This window comes from Astatotilapia calliptera, chromosome 3 (genome assembly GCF_964374335.1).
Source record: "Astatotilapia calliptera chromosome 3, fAstCal68.1, whole genome shotgun sequence".
Classification (NCBI taxonomy): Eukaryota; Metazoa; Chordata; class Actinopteri; order Cichliformes; family Cichlidae; genus Astatotilapia; species Astatotilapia calliptera.
In genome coordinates this window covers 9,837,035-9,860,647 of record NC_137424.1, presented here as the reverse complement: position 1 = coordinate 9,860,647, position 23,613 = coordinate 9,837,035, and the positions used below count along the sequence as shown (strand labels likewise).

Genomic DNA, 23,613 nt, shown 5'->3' with positions numbered 1-23,613 from the left:
GCCTCTCTGATGCCTCTTTTCAACTGAGATCTGGCTGCACTGTACTGCATACCATCACCGGATCTAAAAGCGGCGTCACGTTGCTTCAGCAGGACCTGGACCTCTTTAGTCATCCAGGGTTTCTGGTTGGAATACACCCGGAGACGTTTGTCCACAGTGACACTGTTGACACAGAAGTTAATATATGAGAGCACTGATGTTGTGTGCTCTTCAAGGTCCTGATGTTCGAACACGCTCCAGTCCGTGTTTTCAAAACAGTCCTGCAGAAAAGAAGATCAGAAAAGAAGATCAGACACCAGCGAGGGAGGATAAGAAAGACAGACGCAACAACATTGTCATCCCCTATGTAGCCGGAGTATCAGAAAAACTCAGGAGAGTTTTCTCCAAGCATGACATCCCGGTGCATTTCAGACCCAGCAACACGCTCAGACAGAAACTGGTTCACCCGAAAGACAAAACGCCAAAACGCAGACTTAACAATGTGGTGTATGCTGTACAGTGCAGCGAGGAATGCCCAGACCTCTACATTGGAGAGACCAAACAGCCACTTCACAAGCGCATGGCACAACACAGAAGAGCCACCTCCACAGGACAAGACTCAGCAGTCCATCTGCATCTTAAGGTCAAAGGTCACTCTTTCGAGGATGCCAATGTTCACGTTTTGGGCAGAGAGGACAGATCGTTTGAAAGAGGAGTGAAAGAAGCCATCTATGTCCTCTGTGAGCGACCATCTTTGAACAGAGGCGGGGGTTTACGACACCAACTCTCTGCCATCTATAATCCAGTTTTGAGATCCCTTCCCAGACGCCTTAACGCCCACTCACATCCTGGGCCATCTGACCTCAGGAATTCGCATGACAAGGTGGGGCCAGGTTTCACAATGAACTCACCCGAAACTCTGGCTGATTGGGTCCCACACCCAATTTCACACCTTGGCTCAGGCGATTAGAGGATCATCAGGGGGTCCTTTTGTCCCTCTGGGGGGTTACTCCCACTAGGTTTATATCTGGGACTCTCCACCATTTGACCTTAGAACTGAAGAAGCTTCTCGGATGAGAGGTGAAACGTCTTCAAGTAACTTAAAGAAGTCCAGACGCTTTTCTTTGCAAGCTCCTTTGACATTTGACCACGAGCAATCTTTTCTGGTTTGACGCCGTCTTTGTAGCCAGAAACCAGCTCTCTCCTCGGCTTCCTCCACTACACGCTTCCCCCACGCCAGTCTCCTCCGTCACTATAAAGGGGAGAGTCATGAGCTCCATCACCCTCACCTGTGCCGTCCAACGTCCCGCCACCAGCCTCCACTGCAGCAGGCCAGAGACCACACCCCTGCCACAATAAGTAAAAGTATATCCTTGCTGTACCCTTAATGCTAAATGTGCTAAATTAACCGCTGCCTTTGCCCCTTTGGGATTATTCTTATGTCACTGGGATGTTGACCTTTGACCTTCACATTAGAGAGATGGGCAGACATAATTAGTTTATGAATTTTAAAGTAACAGGTAATAAAGAGAGTGTAGCAAATGTAGTCAGGTTTATTACTCTGTATCACACACATGAGTGCCCGAGGGAGGCGGGGCTGACTGGGAAGACACAGGAAACAGAGAGACAGGGCTGACTCGACATGAAACGATGAAACGTGGGACACGGGAACAGAAACTAAACACAGGCTGAACTAGAGCTGGGCGATATGAGATTTTTTCATATCACAATATGTTTTTTTCATTTCAGGCCATGACGATATCTATCACAATATAAGCCAAATAACTATATTTGTAAGATTTAAATGTGCTGTTGCTCACAAGTAAAATGTGAAATAATCAGCAGCTTGTTTTTATTTAAATATTTATTTCCCATAATAAGTTCAACAGGGTAGATGTACTTAAGGAACATGAGACTTTTTCAGATAAATAAAGGCAAATATTACAAACTACACAAAAGGCAGCCACTAAAGCGTTTAAGTTTCAAAATAGAACAAACGAAACAGACTACTAAATTGTCAATTCCACTTAGAAACAAAATATTAATTCTAAAAATAAATCTTAGTTTGTTTTACAGAAGAACAGACAAAACTGACTAACTTTTGTCAATATCAAATAAACTGAGAACTAAAAGGAAATTCTCAATCTCTCCTTGTTGTATAGCTGAGCTTTTCAAACAGTTTTAACAGTTACTTTAGTCTGACAAAAGCCGAATGACGAATTAGCGCTTCCAGTCAGAGACTGAGGCTACGTCCGCACGTACACGGGTATTTTTGAAAACGGAGATTTTCCGTTTTCGTTTTCAAAAATAATCCCGTCCACACATAAAGGCAGAAATGAAGGAAAACGCTGCTATGAACATGCCAAAGCAGCAGGTGGAGCTAGATTCCTAACCGTGCAGAAATGTTGGCCAATCAGAAGTCTAGAAGCCTCGGTGGGAAAAAGTAAACAAAGCTGGGGCATAGAAGCAGAACCGAGTCGTATGTGTGGACGGACAGTAACTGTGTGTATATGTAAGCATTTAAACACTGCAGAGAGTAGAATTAACAGTATTGTAGAAATTCATTTCACCGAAACAATAACGTGGCGCACAGTGTGACGCATGCACCAGTTTATTGTATTTCCAGACTTGCTTTCGGCACAATTTACAGTGCAGCTACTCTGTTTTTTGTCAGACTTGAAATAGCCGAAATACCTTCACACTACGGAACTTCTATGGCTCTTCTGTTCGACAATCTCTTCGGCATTGGAACCATCATCTGTTTTCTCTTCGGTCACGCTCGGTTGATTTTCTAGTCGGCACACTCATTTCCTCCATTACCCGCTGGATGCTTCCCAAACAAACACACGTGCGGCTTGGCACTTGTGCTGTACGTAACAAGTCACACGACGTGACGCTGCGGCTGTGATTGGTTCGGCTCTGCACTACTTAATTTGGATTGGCTGACCTTTTTTTTTTTTTTTTAAAAGAGGACAAGAGCGGCGAGGTCTATCGCGATAGCTTAATTTCTCTATCGAGTAAAAGTTATATCGGGATACATATCGTTATCGTTCTATCGCCCAGCTCTAGGCTGAAATGAACACTGAGGGAGGGAGAACTAAGATTACTGAGAGCCTGATAAATAAGAAGAACAAAAACCAAGAAAAACAAGAGTCAAAGAAAACCAAAAACACAAAGCATTGGGCCAGGACCCACTGCTGTGACATTTATATGTGATAAAAACATTAAAAACTGCTCAGATGTTGAAATCTTTAGGTTCAGCTCTCCAGCCTGGCATTTGGTTAAGCATGATTCAAACATTTGATTTTGTTTAACTGGTTTTAATTATAGTTACTTTTTGTGAACATTTGTTGCAGCATTTAAAAATACATCATTTATTTTCAAACTTTTATTTGATTTAGAGCATCATATTTGACCAACGGAAATGTTTTAATTTCATATAAAATAACTGAAACAGTGAACGAAATATCTGAAATCTTTCCTTCCTTAAAAGTTATAATCCTACTTAAGTTATAGTGCAAACGCTTAAACAACAAATATACTTGATGCTAATTAATTAATATTTCCCTTTGATGTTGCAACTATGCAGTCACTTCTGTCTTTAAACAAAATAATATTTTCCAGTTACAGAAATCATAAAGTCCAAACTAAAGTGCTACTGTTGCTATATGCATTTTATATAAATCATGGATGATGGTCCTGACATGAAGGAAGAGAAAGTTACAGGTTGCATCCTTTGACTTTGTCTCCGTGCCTTTGGGCGATTTTCAGAAGGACAGATGTTTCTGTTCAATTCTTTAATCAATTTTTTCAAACACAAACACTATTTTAAAGCTTCTAGAGAGTAAAATATTAATGATAATTATAATAACAATAATAAAAACAAAAGCTCTCAGATCCATCAAACCAAGCAGCAGAAAGAACAATAACTGAAGAGAAAACTTTAACCTTGTAGACTTCATTATGTTCCAGCTGCTCTACAGACGCTGTGACCTTGAACTTAAGCAGGTCGTAAAGTATGTGCAGCTCAATAACTTCATAATCAGACCCTGTGGTATTTAGGCAGCAGAACAACTAAGAATAACAACTACAAATAATGTTTTTAGGTTTCTGTTGTACTGCAAGGTTCTGTACAGGAGAACCAAACCAAGAGCAAATATTACGTCTCATTTACACCTGAGCACGAAGAGCCATCAACATTTAGCAAATTGAATCATCTTTGTTTAGATGCAAGAAGAATCATATAGAAATGAAAAAGTAGAAATAGAAATCCAGAGCAAAGATATCCTCTAATTCAGCGTAGCACATGTGCAGCTGCTGCGATTCACGTAAGCATTCGGCTCGTCGCTGTTGCAGATTTTTCTCTCGCTGTTCTGGCTCACAGCGCTGCAAACACAAAAATAAATATCCCCAAAGGTGTGAAAGGGAGCTAATTAGTAAGAGTATTGTTACTCTCCGCAGGAGTAGTCCAGCAGTAGAAATCAGTCCAATAACAAGGTGTGTAACATCTAGCAGGGTGACAGAAAAACCCAGGGTAACTTCTAAGGACCTCAACGTCTCTCTCACATTGTGTTTTTTAAACATGTTTCCATTTGTCACTTCAGTCTTTACTCTGAAATACAGGAAGAGAAATCATGGCTGAAACAATTTCTCATGAAACCAGGGGTGTGGTCCAACAGTCAGTTTGGTGAGGAAGGTTCCTAACTGAGAGAAGTGACCCAGAAGTATCTGTGTAGCAGCCACAATGAATCCAGATCATGAGCTTTATTAACTGATCAAAGTCTCTTCTTTCATCTTCTGTATCATTCAGTTTGCATTGGTAATGCCCATTATTGTAATGCTTTTTTAAGACCAGCAAAACTTTATTTCACTTTGGGTTAGCTGGGATAAGTGATGGATGGAGGGAATTTTACTTCAGCCACAGAAATCCTAAACAGGAAGGAGGAGCAGAGTTACAGTGGATCACTATCCAGCAGGGAAACAAGGTTTATTTCAATTTCTTGGCCATGAGTAGGGCTGCACGATAAATCGAAAATTTATTGTCATCGCGATATCAGCCTGCGCGATGGGCCCATCGCAAAAGACGGCGTAAACTGCGATAATTGGGTACCTTAAAATGTTTACACACGTGCTGTAAAGAATTTACCAATCAAAGAAATCCATTTACACATTTGACCAGTCGAATAGAGCCCTTCACGGCATTAACCAATCAAATGGATTAGAGGCCCGCCTCCTACGCAGGTCGGGCGCGAACAACGCTGCAGCAACGAGTCAGAGTTGTAATGGCTGAGAGCGAGACGCGTGACGAGAATGCTACTGAACTCGTGGCTAAAAAAAAAAATAGTACCTCACTTATTTGGAGGTACTTTGGATTTGATAAAGACGACGTTCTCCAAACACAGGTACTCTGCAAAACTTGCCGAACACTCGTGGCAACCACCAGAGGAAACACGACTAATCTCCACCATCATCTTCAATACAACCACAGAGAACTGTTTGAAGAGTTCCAGAAAGATAGGGCTAGCCAAACAAAGGTTGCTAATGTTAAGACAAAGAGCGCAGCAGTCCAACAGCCGTCTCTGTATCAGAGTTTTTCAAGTGGAATTCCTTATGAGAAAACGTCGAAGCGGTACAAAGAAATAACAGACGCCATTACACATTTTTTGGCTAAAGACATGATGCCTATAAATACAGTTAGCAGAGAGGGCTTCACCAGTCTGATACATAAAGTGGACCAGAGATACCGCATCCCCTCACGAAACTACTTTTCACATGTCGCCATTCCACAAATGTATGAAACATGCCGCAAGACCGTCATGTTTGAACTGAGCCAAGCTGAAAACTACGCAAGCACTACAGACCTATGGTCAAGTCGTACAACGGAACCATATATGAGTTTCACAGTGCACTTCCTCACCGAAGACTTTGAACTGAAAACACGGTGTCTAGAGACTGTGTATTTTCCAGACTCCCACACTAGTGAAAATATAGCCCATGTATTACGTGAGGTGTTAGCCAGCTGGGATCTTAAAGAAGATCGACAAGTGTGCATCACCACAGACAACGGTGCCAATGTTGTGAGAGCCACGGAGCTAAACAACTGGGTCAGACTTCAGTGTTTTGGACACAGGCTGCACCTTGCAATCGGTAAGTTTTATTCAAGGCAGATCTTTTTAGCAATGAAAATGTGCTATACATTATTATCAAATTGATATTGATAAGGATAATGTTACCTTTTTAGACAACTTTAGTTATAAATTTCAATTAGTTTTTTTTTTTAAAAAAAAGGTTTTAAACATGACAGTTTTTTTGTTTCCTCTTATTTCTCCAGAAAATTCTATCAAAGATGATGCCCGCATTGCCCGAGCCATTGGACTTTGCAAAAAGTTAGTTGGACATTTTTGCCACAGCTGGAAAGCAAATATGGCTCTGAAAAAAGCACAGCAGAAGCTCAACCTCCCAGAGCACACACTGATCACAGAATGCCCAACCAGGTGGGGTTCCAGGCAGAAGATGATTGAGAGAGTCCTGGAGCAGCAGCGGGCCATTTCTGATGTCATCTCAGCAGACAAGAAATCAAGACACTTGATTCCTACTTGGCAGGATCTTGAGGTACTGGAGTCTGTCAACCAGGCATTACACCCCCTGCAAGACTTTACAGATGCCCTGTCTGGTGAGAGCTACGTTAGTGTTTCATATGTAAAACCAGTCCTTCATCTGATGAAGACGTCGGTGCTTGCAGAGAAGGAAGAAGACAGTGATTTGACAAAATCAATTAAGAAGAAAATCCTCGAGTACCTGATTACTAAATATGAAAATCCAGCTACCCAGGAACTTATGGACATGGCGTGCTTCATGGATCCCAGATTTAAAGTCAGCTACACCAGCACTGATCGAGTCTCAGACATCAAGACCAGAGTGATGTCAGAAATGGAAGCAGTGGCACAGAAGGTATTCATGCATGCTTATATATAAAACCTTTCAATTCATATTTAGTCCAAAATGTTTACTTTTCTTATAATCTGCTTTCTGTTCCAGGAGAGAAGCTCCGCTGAACCAGAGGCCCAGACAGATGATCCACCCAGTCGTCCCCTGAAGAAGGCAAAAAAGTCCCTGGGCAGTTTCTTCAAGGCAGCTCCAATCCCTACCTCCTCTTTTATGCATCTCTCACAAGCTGTTGAAGCTGAGCTTAACAGCTACTTGCTATCCACGGCCATAGACAGTGAGGAAGACCCCTTGGCATGGTGGAAACTCCACAAAATGACATTCCCACAGCTAAGCAAGCTTGCAAGGAAGTATCTCTGCATACCTGCAAGTAGCTCACCTTCAGAGAGACTTTTTAGTACATCAGGAAACATAGTAACATGTCAGCGCACATGTTTAAAACCTTGGAGAGTAAACATGTTGGTTTTCCTTAACAAGAACTTGCCATAAAAAACATTCACTCAGGAAGGATGAATGCAAGATAGAGAAACCTTTTTCTTTTTTCAAAAAATTACAAAAATACACTACCTACATTGTTCTTAATTGTTGATAATATTAGTCTTGGCCAGTACGACCACAAAGGTAGACAATTGTTCTTTGGTGTGTTCCCACAGCAGACAAGTTCTTACCTATAGTTTAATCTAGTAAAGTTTCCACTCCAGTTTTGACTTGCATCATAACTACTTGGTGAGTGGTAAAATGATGAACAACTGCATAGAGATAATTTGCAGTATAATTTAAGTTATGTTTATTTAAAACTAATTATAGAGACCGGGAAGGATGTCTTTCAGAATTCAAGCCTCAGAAATTTTTTTATGGGGGCAATGTTTCAATGTTTGACTGCACTTTGTTGTTACACTGCTAATACAGCAGCTTTCATTAAATAAAACTGTGCAGTAAAACGGAAATTATGTATTTGTTTTTTGTTTTTTTTTTTGCTATTTATTTTATCGCAAGTCATATCGTTATCGCAGTATTGATCACAGTTATCGCACATCGCAGGTTTTCCTAATATCGTGCAGCCCTAGCCATGAGTGAGATTTACTGAGTGGGCAAATTAGGGAGACGACACCATCAGATCCCGAGCCCTCCATGTGTTAATCAAGAGACGGCTGCTGTGCTACATCCATAAATAATGAATAAATTAGGAGCTAAAGCTGAAAGGACAGTTTATTTGTACCATCTTCACGTGAACACATTCAAGAACATCACAGATGAAGAAACATTAAAAACTTCCACACGACATAAAGCAAGAAAAATAGTTTTTCTTTCAGGTGGTTTCAGAAAAACAGAAACATCAAACATCTCCAAGACTCTCTTTGAAAGAACTAAAAACCTTTGTTCTCATGGTCCAATCATGAGTGAACTCCCCGATGAAGCCTTGTGTGCTAAAACATGTCAGAGTTTTAAAGGTTAAACATGAGTTTCCAAAACGTTTTGCTGGAGAACAATGAACTATTTGACTGAGTTTCAATCATTTACAGACGAGCAAAACCAGGACAGAGAAAAAAGGACAAAACTGACTCAGTAAAACAACAGAAAAGAAGATCCCATGTAGATCTGTATTATGTAGAAGTTCATCCCAGCAACCAGTTCAGTTCAACACAAGTTTAAATGATTCTATCTGAACTCTGTGGAGCCTGATCTCAAGCTTTTTGAGTCTGACACAGAAACCAGAGGATCTTTCTGTGTCTTCAGATTCACTGTGATCCAGTGATGGGAGTGATTTCAGCCCTGAGTGATCGCGCTGATGTTTGCACAGAGCAGACAATGAGGTGAATGTTTGGGCACATTGGTAACAGTGAAACAGTTTATTAGTAACGTGGGATCGTTTGTGTGCAGAGTATGAACTGAGATTCCTGAAGCTCTTGTCACACTGGTCACAGCTGTAGTTTCCTTCCATGTGTCCACGTTCATGAATGTTACGACTACCTGACTGTGAGAAGCTTCTCTCACAGTGTCTGCACTTGTGTGGTTTCTCTCCTGTGTGGACTCGTTTGTGTGATTTAAGCTGACTTGCAGTGGTGAAGGATGACCCACACTGATCACAGAGGTGCTTTTTAACCCCACTGTGAATCAGTTCATGTTGTTTTAACTCACTTGTTGTGGTGAAGCTTCTCCCACATTCTTTGCAGTATTTCAGTTTGTCTCCAGTGTGTCTACGTTGATGTACTTTTAGGGTATTTTGCTGACTGAAAGTTTTTCCACAGAGGTCACAATGAAAGTCTTTCCCACCACCACAGTGATGACAGGGTTGAGAACTGGATCCATCTGTGTCGCTCTGCTTCTAAACAAAGACACAAAGACAGTGTAAGTCAGTCCTTCAACATTTGTATCCTGAACGTCGCCTGAAATAAAGAGCATCTCTGCAGATGTCCAACTACATTTGACTGTTTCAGTTAACACACTCAGTTTACTGGGCTGCAATAACTACAATACTACCACCATAATACTACAGTAATACTAAAATCATAACTGAAAGGAAAATCTGAATAATCACTCAGAGCTGCTTTTCCATGCAGTAGAATTGCTAACATGCTAACACAGTTTAATGAGCAGAGTTGTTCCAAACAGTCAGGCTAAAATGACAAGATAACAATATAAATACATACCTCACAGTAGCTGCACTTGTAGAGTCTCTTTCTGGTGTGGATCTGTTGGTGTCGTCTCAGGTCATGTGGAGCTTTAAAAGTCTTCTCACACAGGTCACATTGATAAGGTCTCTCCTCAGTGTGGGTAAACATGTGTCGTTGTAAGTCTGCGTCTGTTGTAAAGTATTTGCCACACTGTTCACAGCAGTACACATCATGTCTGGTGTGAATGCGTAGGTGTTCATTTCGGCTCCCTTTCTGGCTGAAATTTTTTCCACAGATGTCACAGCTGTATGCCTTAATTCCAGAGTGGGTAACTAGATGCCTCTGTAAGTGGCTACTGTGAGTAAAAGCTCTGCCACACTGATCACAGCTGTACGCTTTAACTCCACTGTGGATGAGTTGGTGTTGTTTTAGGGAATCCTTGAAGGAAAAAAACTTTCCACACAAGTCACAGCTGAACGGTCTCTCTCCAGTGTGGATGACCTGATGCCGTTTTAGTGAAGCCTTCAGAGTAAACTCCATCCCACACTCGTCACAGCTGTATGCCTTAATTCCAGAGTGGGTAACTAGATGACTCTGTAAGCTGTTACTTTGAGTAAAAGCTCTGCCACACTGATCACAGCTGTACGCTTTAACTCCACTGTGGATGAGTTGGTGTGTTTTTAGGTGACCCTTCCTGGAAAAAGACTTTCCACACAAGTGACAGCTGAACGGTCTCTCTCCAGTGTGGATGACCTGATGCCGTTTTAGTGAAGCCCTCACAGTAAAACCCTTCCCACACTCGTCACAGGTGTGTTTTTTCTCTCCCTTTCTTCTGTGAGGTTTGTCGGCCTCCTGAGTGCGCTGACTTCTGGCTCCATGTTGGTCCTGCAGTGACAGAGATACAAACAGAGGCAGTGAGTGAAATGCAGTCGTGGAACAAACTCAACCTTCAAACTCCATTAACACTAGTTTTAAACCTGAAGGTGGAGCGTGGCACCAAACACCTTAAAGGTCTCTTATCCCCACCTGCTGGTAGTTCTAACACATTACATCCAACCTGCTGTTAAAGATAATTCATGACTGTTCAAACACTAAAATCATGCGCACACACACACACACACACACACACACACACACACACACACACACACACACACACACAACTTTATAATTTAGATTATTTTGTTGGTTCCTATTACATATTTCTATAATTTGTATAGATTTATACAGAATTATTCAGTGATAATAAATCCTATGTTTGTTTATTCTAAAGGAACCCCGTTAGCTTCCACAACAGATGTTGCTCGTCTTCCGTCAAGTACTCACATAAAATATTACACAATAAAGTGGATTCAAGATATCCACATAATTTCACTCTTACATCCACAGTGAGGTTTCACAATTGTTAAAACATAAGCAATCAATAATAATAATAATAATAATATCAATAACATTGAGGCACATTACACAAATTTCAAAAACAAATCATGTCTTACAATATTTACAACAACTAAAAGCTCTGTAAATCGGCTTTTAAGTGTTCATTGAAGTTTTGAATAATTCTCTAATTTTTTAAGGCAACTTATTCCACTTAAAAGTTGCTCTAAATGTAACAGTTTTACAAAACGTTACTTTTAACTCGAGCATTTACTAAATTGCAGCTTGTTGAAAACTGTGTAATATGATGATGTATTTCATCTGGATACTGCAGCTGAGCAGAATAAATGTGGTGTGTTTAACAGAATTGCTTTCTTTAGAACTACAAGTAAGCCATAGAATATTTTAGCCTGTACAGGAAGCCAAGAAAGGTTATTATGCATTTTATCAATATTAGTATAGTATGAACATCTTCACACTAATCTGGACGCCTTATTCTGGACTAACTGAAGTCTGTTAAGATCTGTCTTATTAGCTGCTGACCAAATGATTGAACAATACTCCAGATGAGACATTACTAGTGCATTAATGACATCTTTCATAATGAAGAAGTGATACACAAAGAGCATTTCATAGCCATAGCTATGCCTTGTCGGCAGAGTTATGTGACATTAGTGATGTTTGTACTTTCAGCGTTAACTTGGTTTTAAAGCCTTTAAAATATACGCCGTTCAATAGTCGACCTTAATCTGACAGAGAATGTGATGATTTTGTGGATAATTAAAGTCAGTCATATATCCACAAACACAACAAGCTGAAAGTCAGTGATGCTGCTCGGTTTGTAGTCCTGAACATCACGGCACAAGCAGGATCCACTGCACTGTTAATGTTAGCTGTGTTATATTGCTGCCTCTGTTCGGTGGTGTCGAGCCAAACGCACTTTAACGTGTGTTTGAACGAGCTGACGGTTCACTCGTTAAGCTGAAAGAAAGATGCTTTAATCACAGCAGTCACACATGTGTCCACTGCACCATCTGGGAACTCTTCTTGTTTACACTCGTAATAACACAAACACTAAATCCTGCTTCTCTGGTGCTGTTGTGTAGCAGTGTGTACACCTGAGACTGTCACCTGTCTGTCTGTCCTGCACTCTCTCTCTGTTTCTTTCTCTCTGATTGTGGAATAAAAGTATGAACATGTGTTTATAAGTTACACTTGTGTTTGAATCCTGCAGCTTATCACACATTTGATTTCCATGTGTGACGACTGCAAGTGTCCAGAGTGAGGACAGACTGAGGGAGCCACTGCTGCACATCATCTGTGAGGCTTTGCAGCCCTGATGATCCACCAGGACAAACTCAGCAGTGTGTGAGGAAGAGGAGGAGGAAGAGCCAGCAGCAGCTGACAGATGGAGAGAATAGACAGACTGTTCCCTGTTTGTGAAGGACTGCTAGGAAAGTTTAACATAACTGTCTGTCCTGAATCAGTCTTATTAGGTAATGTTCAAATAATGTTATCCTCCCAGTGTTTTCAGTGTGGGAGAAAGTACTCAGGGCCTTCAAGTTACACACTATGAAAGGCAGCAACAAGTTTAATGTTCAGAAACCTAAAGTCTGTATCAGCAGCAGAATGGAGCTAAAAATAAATGTTGGTTTCAGTTCTATGAAGCTTTGAGTATTTTGGATCAGTAGCTGCTGTGTTTGTTGCATCATATTGCTGTAACTGTTTATATGCTTTATATATTCTGAGCTAAGTTGATCTATAGTGTTACATGATACACTCTCAGAAATAGAGGTACGAGAGAAGAACATTTTTGTACCTATAGGAACATTTTTTTAAATGTTCCCTTAAAAGTACATTACTGGTCTTTAAAAGTCCAGAAATGCCCCTTTAAAGGTTCAATTTGAAATAAAGTACAAATCTGTATTATAAAAACTTAAGCAGCAACTTCTCCAGGTTCCAATATTTATGCAATTCTCAAACCTTTTGGCCACGACTGTATAACCTCTTCTGAAGTTTAGTGGATATTATACATGGTTATGCTCAGGATGTGTCGGCCAGTTTCCACTGGAAACGCCTTTTGGTTAAACTGTCAGCGAGGAATTTGCATTTGCACTGTTACATTTTTATATAACTTTAATGCACATAAACAACAGCTGCTTGTTTCAGTGAAAATACATTGATGGGTTTTTAATAAAGTTGTGCAGCTGTAAAGTATTTTGTCTGGTGTCAATTCTATCGTCAGCTACATCATTATGGCAAATGTTCAGATGTATATGGTGATAAATATCTTTGGTCATATGGTCCTGCTCTGTCTGTCACCTTCTGTGTTGAGCTCATTGTTTCCTCTGTAGTGGCTGAGCTGAGTCCAAGTAGCTGAAAATGTTCCTCTGCTGCTCCGTCAGACTCTCCTCCTCCTGCTGATCAGCTGGGACACAAAACAGATCTTTGTTAGGCTCCACACTGCACTGAAGAGTCAAAGTGTCTCATATGTTCATCTGACAAGTAAAAGAACACATTTTTGTTTCCCGAGGTGGGCAACTTGTTGGAAACAAACACAAAAGGTTTGAGCACTGATACCTGCCATTGCTGGCATTGAAAGATGCAACGCCAGCAATGTGGATTGTCAAGACTCAAACCAATCATCAAGCAAAGACAACAGGGATCATTTGTTTCTGTTTATTTAGCATTCACAGCATTTGTAGTTGCCTTCTGTGCAGGGGAAGTCCACGCACACTGTGTGGTACCGCCATCCGCAGAAGGTGCATTCAACCTCTGTAAGAGAAACGAGGTTGAAGGTTTTTTTTCTTTTGGAAGACCGGAAAACACTGAAAGTTACAAATTAGTCCTTTATTTATCCAGGTAAAAAAAAAATCTCATTTCCAAGAGAGACCTGGCGTCATGGCAACACAAGTCACATACCACACAGGTATATAACATTTAAAACAAACACAATATCCCAACATGTGTAACAAATGTATTGTGCTTGAAACAAATTCAGAATAGGTGATAAAGCCAGCTGCACATGTGTGTCACGAGTAAATCTGGCTGTATAACAAACAGAAACCAGTGATCCTGCTGTCTTTGCTCAATGGTTGGTTTGAGTCTTGACAATCCACATTGCTGCCATCTTTCAATATGTTTGAATGCACCAGTGTAAGTGCAGCCACTCAGACTCTGCTCAATGTGTTCATAGAAACAGGTGCAGATGTGTCACGAGTTCATCCAGCAGTAGCTATGGCACTTGGCCACAGGTGGCAGCAGTGGACTGACCTGCATTCGAGACTGCTCCAGCTGCTCTGTGACAGTCAGTAGATCTGCTACAAATTGCAGATCATATGCAAGTTTTGAAATGACATTATAAATATTCTTAACTTAGCCACGGCAGCCATGTTGATGTATTACCTATATTGGCTGAAAATGTTCATTTGCAGAGAAAAGACACAGGCAGACTGTGCTTACAGGATGTTACATGTTATTATGTGATGTTACTGAAATCATCATGAATAACAGGAGTGGTGATTCCTGTAACTTTGTGTATATAATTTGGCATTTCTTACTGATGTAGGCCAAAAATAAATACATAATAAAATTTTATTTATTTTAAAGGTTTATTTGCAAGATACAAAAACAGACAAAAACAAATGTGTGTGTGTGTAAAGTTCCACGTGTATTGTGGAACTTTACACACACACACACAGAAAACATATTAAGGATTGTACATTAACTAGGGCTGCACGATTAATCGTTAGAAAATCGCGATCTCGATTCATACTTATGTGCGATCTCATTTCCAAATGACAACGATTTAAAAAAAAAAAAAAGACGACGATTGTACCGCATTTTGATCCGGGACGTAATCTGCATGAAAACAAGCGCTCACTCTTCCTGCTCAACAAATGACAAGGGCGGAGCCTTATACCACGTGATACAGAAGCTGTGCCGTGTGATGCTAAAATTAGCAGGGAAACAACAACGGAGAGCACGTCAGGGATGACGAGAAAGTGACAGGAGAAAATCCGTCCCGGTCAACCACCCAAACATCAATAACGGGAACCTTATACAGCGCTTCCCTATACACGTCGAACTCCCGCAGGCACAAAGACATTACGGAGGCTATCACTTATCACCTGACCAAAGATATGGCTCCATCAACACTGTGCAAAACGAGGGATTTAGGAAAACGATCAACACCCTAGACAAACGCTACACAGTGCCGTCCCGCAACTATTTTTCTATTGTTGCACTACCTGCTCTGTACACGCAGCGTCGAGCAACGGTGGAGACGGAATTTCAAGCAGGACAACATTTTGCTGCAACAACAAAACGAGAGACATTTGTTGTTTTATGTTTATTTATTGTTATGAGAGAATCATGATCTCAATTCTAAGCAAAAAATCGTGATTCTCATTTTATGCAAAATCGTGCAGCCCTAACATTAACACAAAACTATTGTTTCACCAGAGAAACACACATGAAGAGAGAGAGAGAGACAATAACAGCTACCAAACAGTCGTCATAATTCGTCACACAATGAGAAAAGGACAAATCAACAAGTAACAATGACTAATTAATATTAAAATCTGTAACATAATGTAATGTTTGGAGTTTAGTCTGATTGGTTCAGGATGACCTGCCATTATCCAATCACACGTCTGCTTACCTGCATCTTTTCTCTTTTTTCTAACCTGAGCACCTGATGGCTTTGAACTTTTGTTGTCCATCTTCCATTGGTTTGAATTTTGCGCTCCAGTACAAACACAAATCCCCCAACCCGAGGATCAGCACAATTAACCTAACAGACCTACACCTTAGTTCACAGATTCACTTTGTCTAAGGTTGATTTCTGGGATTTCACACAACCCAGGATTCAGATCGTGAATCCATGATGGGCTTGGATTTACATCATTATAAATGAAATGTGCTCTACTTGGAAGCAGCCGGCCCCGCCCCTTTTGACGGCTTGTGTGAGACTTTAAATCATCAAACTGTAAATTATAAATTTAAATTGTTATTGATCCTTTACCCCGAGTCCTAAAGTGTAGATTTATTTTCTTACTCTTCTTATATTTATTGTTTGTTTACTTGCACCGCTGTAACTGCAGCCTCGTCGTCTCGTCTCTCTATATGCTCTATATGAAAAGTAGAATATATATATATATATATATATATATATATATATATATTCTACTTTTCTAAATGATTGACTATTTCAATGGAGAACCTAAATGACACGGACCCGTGTTTGTTATTACATATCTCTATTTTGAATGTGACAAGTCTATCATTGCCTGTTATTCATAGGTATTAACAGAGTTTTTGGCCTTTTTTCCCTCTATAAAAGTTAATTGACTCTTTACAGTGGCCTGCTATGGTTAATAATAACATGTTCAGTCATGAGTGAAATCAAAGCTTTTCTTCACTTTAGCATTTAACATTCCCAACAATATAATGTGATACCTTAATTAAAACACAATTTTCTTAATGCAAACATCAGTGACTCAACATTAGCAACCAAAGGGTTCAGACTGCAGCTCACACTCATGTGAAGCTACAGCCTCCCCCTTTAGTCTCTGTCATCCTTCTGCTCCTGCAAAAACAAAGCAAGACAAAACCTCCACCCTTCTTCTACAGGCTGGGTGAATTGTTGTGGACATTCACTAATCCTAAAGTCGGCACCGTTTTTGTCTCAGTATCAAGTCAGTTGAACTTTTAGTCGTCAGTCCGTCACAGTCCAGTCACATGCATACATCCACACACATTCATACCAGATATTGCTGATAATGGAGTCTCACGCGCAGCCTATTCGAGCCTCCATCACCAGCAAGATGACGTCATCATTTTAAAGGAAAACAGCTCCTTGTTTTTGGACTGGATTGACTCGCTGCAATCCTTTTAGGCTCAGGACTTCTCATGTGATCAATGTCACATATAAGTGAATTTCTCCCAAGCCCATTATAATCATGGAGAAAAACACTTTGCCACTGTTTCCAGTAAGAATATTTTATAGCGCTTTAAAGTTCAACCTCTCAGGTCTGGATTAAAGAGCTGATTTGTTAAATCAGGAACTCACAAAATACCAAAATATCACCACCGGTGGATCACACCTCTCAGATGTTCTTATCTCAGTGCACTGTAACAAAAGCACAAACAAACGCAACCAATAAAATACTAATAAAGTAACAAATACTGGGGCCCATTGCAAACATGTCCAAGCATAAAACCATCTTTCTCTCTCTTAGAGAAAGAAAACAATCCAAACCTCACTGATAAAATCAACCTAGTGTCAAGCAAAACCCAAAAATCAACCAAAACTTCACCAGAAAGTTTTCCTCCCTCCCGGGACAATATTGTGCAGGAATACAGGCACCGTAACTCCTTTTGCACTGACAAAAACATGTTGGATTTACTTGATTCAATAGTGGACACTGGTTGCACACAAAGGTTTTGCTTTGGCAGAAACTTAAACAACTGAGTTAAATCAACACAACCTTTTCATATTCAGTAAACCTGCATGTTGTGTTCATAAAACACGATTGAAACATGTTCAGATGGAGTAAGTTGAGCTCCTGGAACATTTTAATCCTTCAATTGAAATTGAATGGGTCTACAACAACTACCATCCTCCTATCTCTATCCTGGTTGCAGCAGGGCTGGGAAATAACCCTGAAGTGATAGGTTACCAGGCAGGGTACACCCTGGACAGCTCACCAGTCTATCAGATAGAAACACACAGCCGTTTACATTCATGGATAATTTAGCCCAGGACCTTCTTACTGTGGAGCAACAGCACTAACCAGCATGCCAACAATGGAGGAAATACAGGAAAGCTATGATTTCCTGTATTTGAGGCAGAATTATTTTGTTCTTGCCCTTGACAGGTTAATCCACAATAAATAGCAACAGCATGCATGTGGTGTGTGTGTCGTTGTCTGCCTCTTATAACTCCAGTGATTTTCCTGTAGTTTGAAATCTTATGCGGTGTTGACACAATAATTTGTTGTAAACCAGGAAATTCCCAACTGTGGTAGAAAGCACAGCTTAGCCTTAGCAAATGTTCAAAGAAAAGTCGTCACTTCCTGATTTCTGCTTCACTGATAAATATTGTCACACTGGGGTTTTTGCAAATGATATCAGTGAGCACTGTGTGGCAGCTGGAGTCAGACAACTGAAGCTCCCACAATCAAGACCACAAACAGCTTTCAAAGGAGATTTGAAGCTTTTCTGGCAGCAAGCTTCATGATTTATGGGACTGGAACTGGAACAGAAACTACCTGATCACCAATGGTGAGCTGGCATGGAATTATTTTTATGACATTTTATCAAAGTTATAAATAAGCGTGCCCATTAACACATAGTGAGTGAGCATGTTTTCTTCCCACGCAGTGAACAGCGGATGCTAATGTTTTTGTCACTTTTTACAGAGTCAAACTCAAAGTAAGGTCAGTGCTTCCACGCTTTAAACGCTGCACGCTCACACTCTCTCCACACTCGATAGATTATCCATTGTTCATCTGCACACAGCTGCGGTTTTAGTAACGCAGTAACGCAGCGTGCTTACGGGAAAGTAACAGTAATCTAATTACCTTTTTTGCAATAGTAATCCCTCACTTTACTCGTTTCTTGAAAAAAGTAATCGGATTACTGCCCATCTCTGGTTGGAGCTGTGCACTTGTGGGTTCCACCTTGTGTACACGTTTATCTTTGCTGTGTGTACTTGTACCTCTGAGTGGAAGCTGAACTCTTGAGTTCGAGTATCGAAGCATCAGCTGTGACGTTAAAGTCCAAACAGCTCGTTCATTTGACGTGCAAATGAACGAAGGTAACGCCGTTTTCATGTGGATGTGTCACTGAGACACTTTCCACATCCACAGCTCACAAAATGGGAAAACTATAGAAGTATAACAATGAAGAAGTTACTATGTTACGGGTCCCAAGGATGAAGACCTCGATGACAAATATGTTACCTGTAAAAGCAGGTGAAGAGCAGAGTAAGGAAGACACGATGCGTCTCTGCTTTCCTCCAGAACGTGTCTGAGTCTGATTTATTTCACACAAATAAATGCTATAAAACACTAAACATGAGCTTTCAATATACTGTTCAGCTGGTTCCTCATTCACATCAATTACATTTACTTATTTCACAACATCAGTGAAATATACTCTTTTTAACTGGTTCAGTTTCTCAAGTTCACACTTCTTTCCATAACAGCTACATCCTTTTATCATATCAATAAACACATCACATTGTCTTCTGCAGTGTCTTACTGGCTAAACAGTTCTATTCAATAACAGCATTGGTAAATACATTACATTTGTTCCCTCCAGTAATTTACTGGCAAAATCACTATTTAGTGCATCATGAAACACAGCTTGTTTAATCAACCCATGAATGCCTCTGTTAGCTACACAGAGTTGCTCAGAGTGCTTGTGTTACACTAGCTAATCTACTCAGTCACTTTAACAGAACTATTAACATTCACATCTCACAGAACTGATTTGATTGGAGCATTACAACACGTTTGCACAGAGCATAGGAGCGCACTGACTCTGCTTCACGAGCGCTCCACCTAACGAGCGGGCTCGCGGTGCGGTCGCGCGGGACACTCCTCTGGTTTTCTCCCGTGTTTACATATAAATAACTTTGGCGGACCGCCTTAACTCTCCCATTCACATTAACGTGGGTAACCATGGTGACAATAAACAACATTTTCGGTGCGAGCACCGTGTACCGACCTGTAAAAGCAGGTGAAGAGCAGAGTAAGGAAGACACGATGCGTCTCTGCTTTCCTCCAGAACGTGTCTGAGGAAGCAGCGGAAGGTGGGCTCCACTTACTGCACCCCGAAACCCCGGAGCAAGCACCAAAGTTCCGCCCTCACTGCTTTCTAACATAAAATGAATCCCTGTTACATGGATTTTCTATCCTCTTAAAGAAACTGAAAATAAATACATATAGCAATGAAAAATGTCCCGTTACATGAGTGTTTTACACAAAATAATATTCATGTGGTCATTCCCTCACAGGGGTGCCACAACTACACTGCTGTTTTGACAGAGACACAGTGTGTTTATCTAACTTGGCTGAAGCCAAAGTTCTCCAGACAAATTCAGTCTGTTTCTGCCAAGTGTGAACTCACTGGATGAGCGCCAGATACACAGAATCAAAAAGGGATAAATTAGTTTTCTTATGTCATGTTCCCGTCACAAACTGGCTCAAGGAGAGGGGAAGCAGGAGTCCACAGATGAAATGTTCCTATAAATAAAGTGGAATTTATTCAAACTTTACCAAAACTTCAACACATCAAATACAAGCAGTTCAGCAGGGAGTGGATGTGTGTTGCATGTGCCAGGTGGATGCAGAGAGAGGCCAGGGCCACGTTCAAACCTGAACACGCTGCACAGTGTTTTGTTCCATTTGTTAGGGATGAATGAAATGCTTCCTTGAAAGGATGTGTGCAGTCACCAGTGGGCGTGGAAGCATGTGCGCCCTCATTTGGTGGGTGTGCAAGAAAAGTCATCCTGTCACACAGCAATGCCTACATAAATCACACCACTCTGCTTAAAATAATAATGTTTAGTGAAGCAGGTGAAGCAAAGGGCTGCTTTTAATAGGCTGGGAGACCCAGGTGTGCTGCTTTAGCTGCTGAGCCTCTTATGACAGAACAGCGGAGAGTGGTAAGAAGGGAGGAGGGGGTCTGGCTGTGTTTGTGAACGATAGATGGTGTAACTCTGGGCATTTCTCTATCAAAGAGACGCTATGCTGTAAGGACATTGAGCTGCTAGCGGTTAGCATGAGACCGTACTATCTACCACGAGAGTTTACACACGTGATTATGATAGCTGTGTATGTCCCGCCCTCTGCTAACGCTGCAGCAGCCTGTGAGGTCCTGCACACTGTAACCAGCAGACTCCAAACACAGCACCCTCAGGCCCTTTTCCTGATCTCTGGGGACTAGTGGGCCTAGTGCAGGGGTCAGCAACCTTTAACACCCAAAGAGCCTTTTGGACCCGGTTCCCACGCAAAGGGTCAGGGTTCGGGAAAACACTGGGAGCCGCAAATACTTTGTGACATCTAAAATGAAGATAACACTGTGTATATTGTTTTTACCTTTATGCTTTGTGTGAACAACTACAGTGTGTTGCTTATGAAATCCATGAAGTGCTACAGAGAAAATTACATTTGATTTATGTAATGAACACATTTTGAGCTCTTAAAGAAATATAACAAAGGAAAGCTGAACTACAATGATCCATGTAGCAAACACAAACTGTTATATCGCCTTTGGGCTTTTGGAGCCTTGACCTGACTTTTAAAAAAAGCGCGTTCATGCAAACATCGTCGGGTCTGCCGTGATATGTTTACAACGGGACTTCTGCTCCTGAACCTCTGCGCACAGCGTCTGCAGGTAAGGTAACTTTATTTATACCCAAAGGCAAGGTAAATTTGCTTTACAGAAAAATGACAGCATTTGACATCCCTTTAAAAACACACATACCTAGTAAATATATAAAGCTCACTGTGACACATACTTTAATATTTCGAATCAAAAACAGTTCTTATTTAATTCAGTGACAGCAATGGGGACAAAGCTGTTTTTATAACGCTTTGTCCTGCATCTCGGAAATAGAAACCTCCGTCCTGAGGGAAGAAGCTGAAATTCACCCCTTAGAGGATGGGAACCATTTTTAAGGATCGATAAAGCCATCCTCTGTACCTGCTCAGAGTACAGGGAGGCTAAACAAGACTGTGGCTCACCTATCAGACGACTGGACCATCTCACTATCTGATTCAGAGAGTTTTTCTCTGTGACAGAGGTCTGACCGAACCATGCCACCAAACAAAAGGATAAAACAGACTCAATAAAAGAACGATAAAACAAAGTTAAAATTTTTTGGTCAATGTGGAAATGAACAAGTTTCCTAAGGCAATAAAGGTGCTGGTGACCCTTTTTACAAACTGATTTGCAATTTTGATCAAAGTTCAGTTTTTCATTGATTATGGTCCCAAGACCATATGATTGTATGTATGTATGTATGTATGTATGATATGATTGTACTTGCTCTATTTTCTGACCTTTAATTAAAGTGACTCCGTGCCCATTTTGTTGTTTCCTAAAATCAACAACCATGTCTTTTGTTTTAGATATGTTCAGCTGGAGATAAGACTCCTCCCACCACTGAACAAAGTCATCAATGACTGGGCCGTGGTTAGTTTCACCCTCTTTCAGTAAGCTGACAATAACAGAGTCATCTGCATATTTAATAATGACCCTGTTTTCATGTCTGCCCTGACACATGTTTGTATAGAGAGTGAATAATAAGGGCGATAGGACGCAGCCTTGAGGAGAACCTGTGGAGGAGAACACTGGGTCAGACAGAACCCCATTTATTCTCACTCTTTGTGACCTGTCAGTTAGAAAATCTAAAATCCAGCCCACCAGGTTTTTCCTGATTTCAAACTGTTCTAAAAGTCTTTTAATTAAAATATGGGGCTGTGTTGTTTTAAAAGCCGAAGAAAAATCAATGAAAAGAAGTCTTGCAAAAGTCCCTTTACTCTCTACATGTTTAAGAATCAGATTTATTAAAGTCAAAAGTGCGTCCTCCACTCCTCTGTTGGGCCTGTATGCAAACTGCATTGGATCCAGCTGACCTTCAGTCTCTTCATAATCACATTTCTGAGGATTTTTTCAAAGACTTTCATGACAACTGAAGTGAGGGCAACAGGCCTGAAGTCGTTTAGATTTAGGGACAGGAACCACGACTGCTTCTTTGCAAAGAGAGGGCACATGTTGTGTTTGCAAGGATTTGTTAAAAATAACCTGAAATATAGGACTGAGTTCATCAGCACAAGATTTAATTAGGCGGCCACTAATATTATCAGGACCTGGCTCTTGTTCACATTGACTGTATGAAAGGCCTTTTTAACATCGCTGAGTTCAATGATAAAGTGCTGAGTATCTCTCAGTTTCTGTTTCACTTCCCAAATATCCTCGCTGAAATCAGAAGAACTAAAACGAGCATAAAACATGTTTAAAGCATTTGAAAATCTCTGTCTGAATTAAAACATCTAAAATGACCTGACTGCTGCTCTGGGGATTTTGAAACCCTGCTATGGTTTTCATACAAGTCCAGGCAGACCCAAAAGTTTTTGCAGCAAATTTGCTTTCAAGAAGGTTTTTGTCTGTTTTGCTTTCAAGATCTCAATTTTCATTTCCTTGGTAGCTGTCTGAAAATCGGTTACAGCCCCTCTTTAAAGGCCTGTCTCTTTTTCCTTAAACAGGATTTGACACTTTTAGTGACCCATGGCTTATTGTTAGCGTACATTTTAACGCGCTTACGGGGTATAATCATCTCTTTACAAAATACTGCACAGGAGCTAGTAACATCCACCAAAGCGTCGAGATCATCTCCACAAGACTGAAGACGGGGCTGTACGAAGTCACTTTATCTCTACAGGACTGTAAGCTGTCGTCTGTGAGGCGTGAGCGTGTTTGTTTGAACACAGTTCACGGTGGAGAACAGCTGCTGACATAATGTGGATCCCAAGATCCATAACTGGCCTACCTGGGGCTGAAAGTCTCCATAAATGCAGGCGTTTCGGCGGCTACACCGGCTTCCACCAGTGTGACGCTTATTTTGAGAAAATAATAGAATATAAATGTATTTTTATATTTCAATATCACAATAATCTTCCAA

General features: G+C 40.8%; 2 protein-coding genes across 4 annotated transcripts; one reads left to right on the top strand and one right to left on the bottom strand.

Moving 5' to 3' along the window:
* The first annotated feature begins 4,972 nt into the window (after nucleotides 1-4,972).
* LOC113016195 (E3 SUMO-protein ligase ZBED1-like) lies at nucleotides 4,973-7,871 on the top strand. Its single transcript, XM_026158832.2, has 3 exons — nucleotides 4,973-6,126; nucleotides 6,311-6,930; nucleotides 7,018-7,871. Exons 1-3 carry the CDS (start codon nucleotides 5,262-5,264, stop codon nucleotides 7,411-7,413), a joined length of 1,881 nt encoding a protein of 626 aa, XP_026014617.2. The 5' UTR covers nucleotides 4,973-5,261; the 3' UTR covers nucleotides 7,414-7,871.
* A 244-nt stretch (nucleotides 7,872-8,115) lies between these two features.
* On the bottom strand, nucleotides 8,116-20,881 carry LOC145426183 (uncharacterized). Of its 3 annotated transcripts, none has more exons than XM_080299725.1 (5): nucleotides 18,884-20,881; nucleotides 13,497-13,691; nucleotides 13,239-13,344; nucleotides 9,576-10,424; nucleotides 8,116-9,250 (listed from the first exon to the last, which is right to left on the bottom strand). In XM_080299725.1, exons 3-5 carry the CDS (start codon nucleotides 13,254-13,256, stop codon nucleotides 8,558-8,560), a joined length of 1,560 nt encoding a protein of 519 aa, XP_080155851.1. In that variant the 5' UTR covers nucleotides 13,257-13,344; nucleotides 13,497-13,691; nucleotides 18,884-20,881; the 3' UTR covers nucleotides 8,116-8,557. The 3 variants fall into 3 exon arrangements, with proteins under 3 accessions (XP_080155851.1, XP_080155853.1, XP_080155852.1); XM_080299727.1 differs by having other exon boundaries at nucleotides 13,626-13,691; XM_080299726.1 differs by lacking the exon at nucleotides 13,497-13,691.
* Nucleotides 20,882-23,613: the final 2,732 nt, after the last annotated feature.

What these genes read in the sequence shown, in the direction of transcription:
- LOC113016195 (XM_026158832.2), top strand. Translation starts at nt 5,262, where the DNA reads ATGGCTGAGAGCGAGACGCGTGACGAGAATGCTACTGAACTCGTGGCT. An exon ending in CAGGCTGCACCTTGCAATCG is followed by an intron (nt 6,127 to 6,310) that starts GTAAGTTTTATT and finishes TTATTTCTCCAG; the next exon opens with AAAATTCTATCAAAGATGAT. An exon ending in TGGAAGCAGTGGCACAGAAG is followed by an intron (nt 6,931 to 7,017) that starts GTATTCATGCAT and finishes TTTCTGTTCCAG; the next exon opens with GAGAGAAGCTCCGCTGAACC.
- LOC145426183 (XM_080299725.1), bottom strand. An exon ending in ACAAGTGCAGCTACTGTGAG is followed by an intron (nt 9,251 to 9,575) that starts GTATGTATTTAT and finishes GTCTTTGTTTAG; the next exon opens with AAGCAGAGCGACACAGATGG.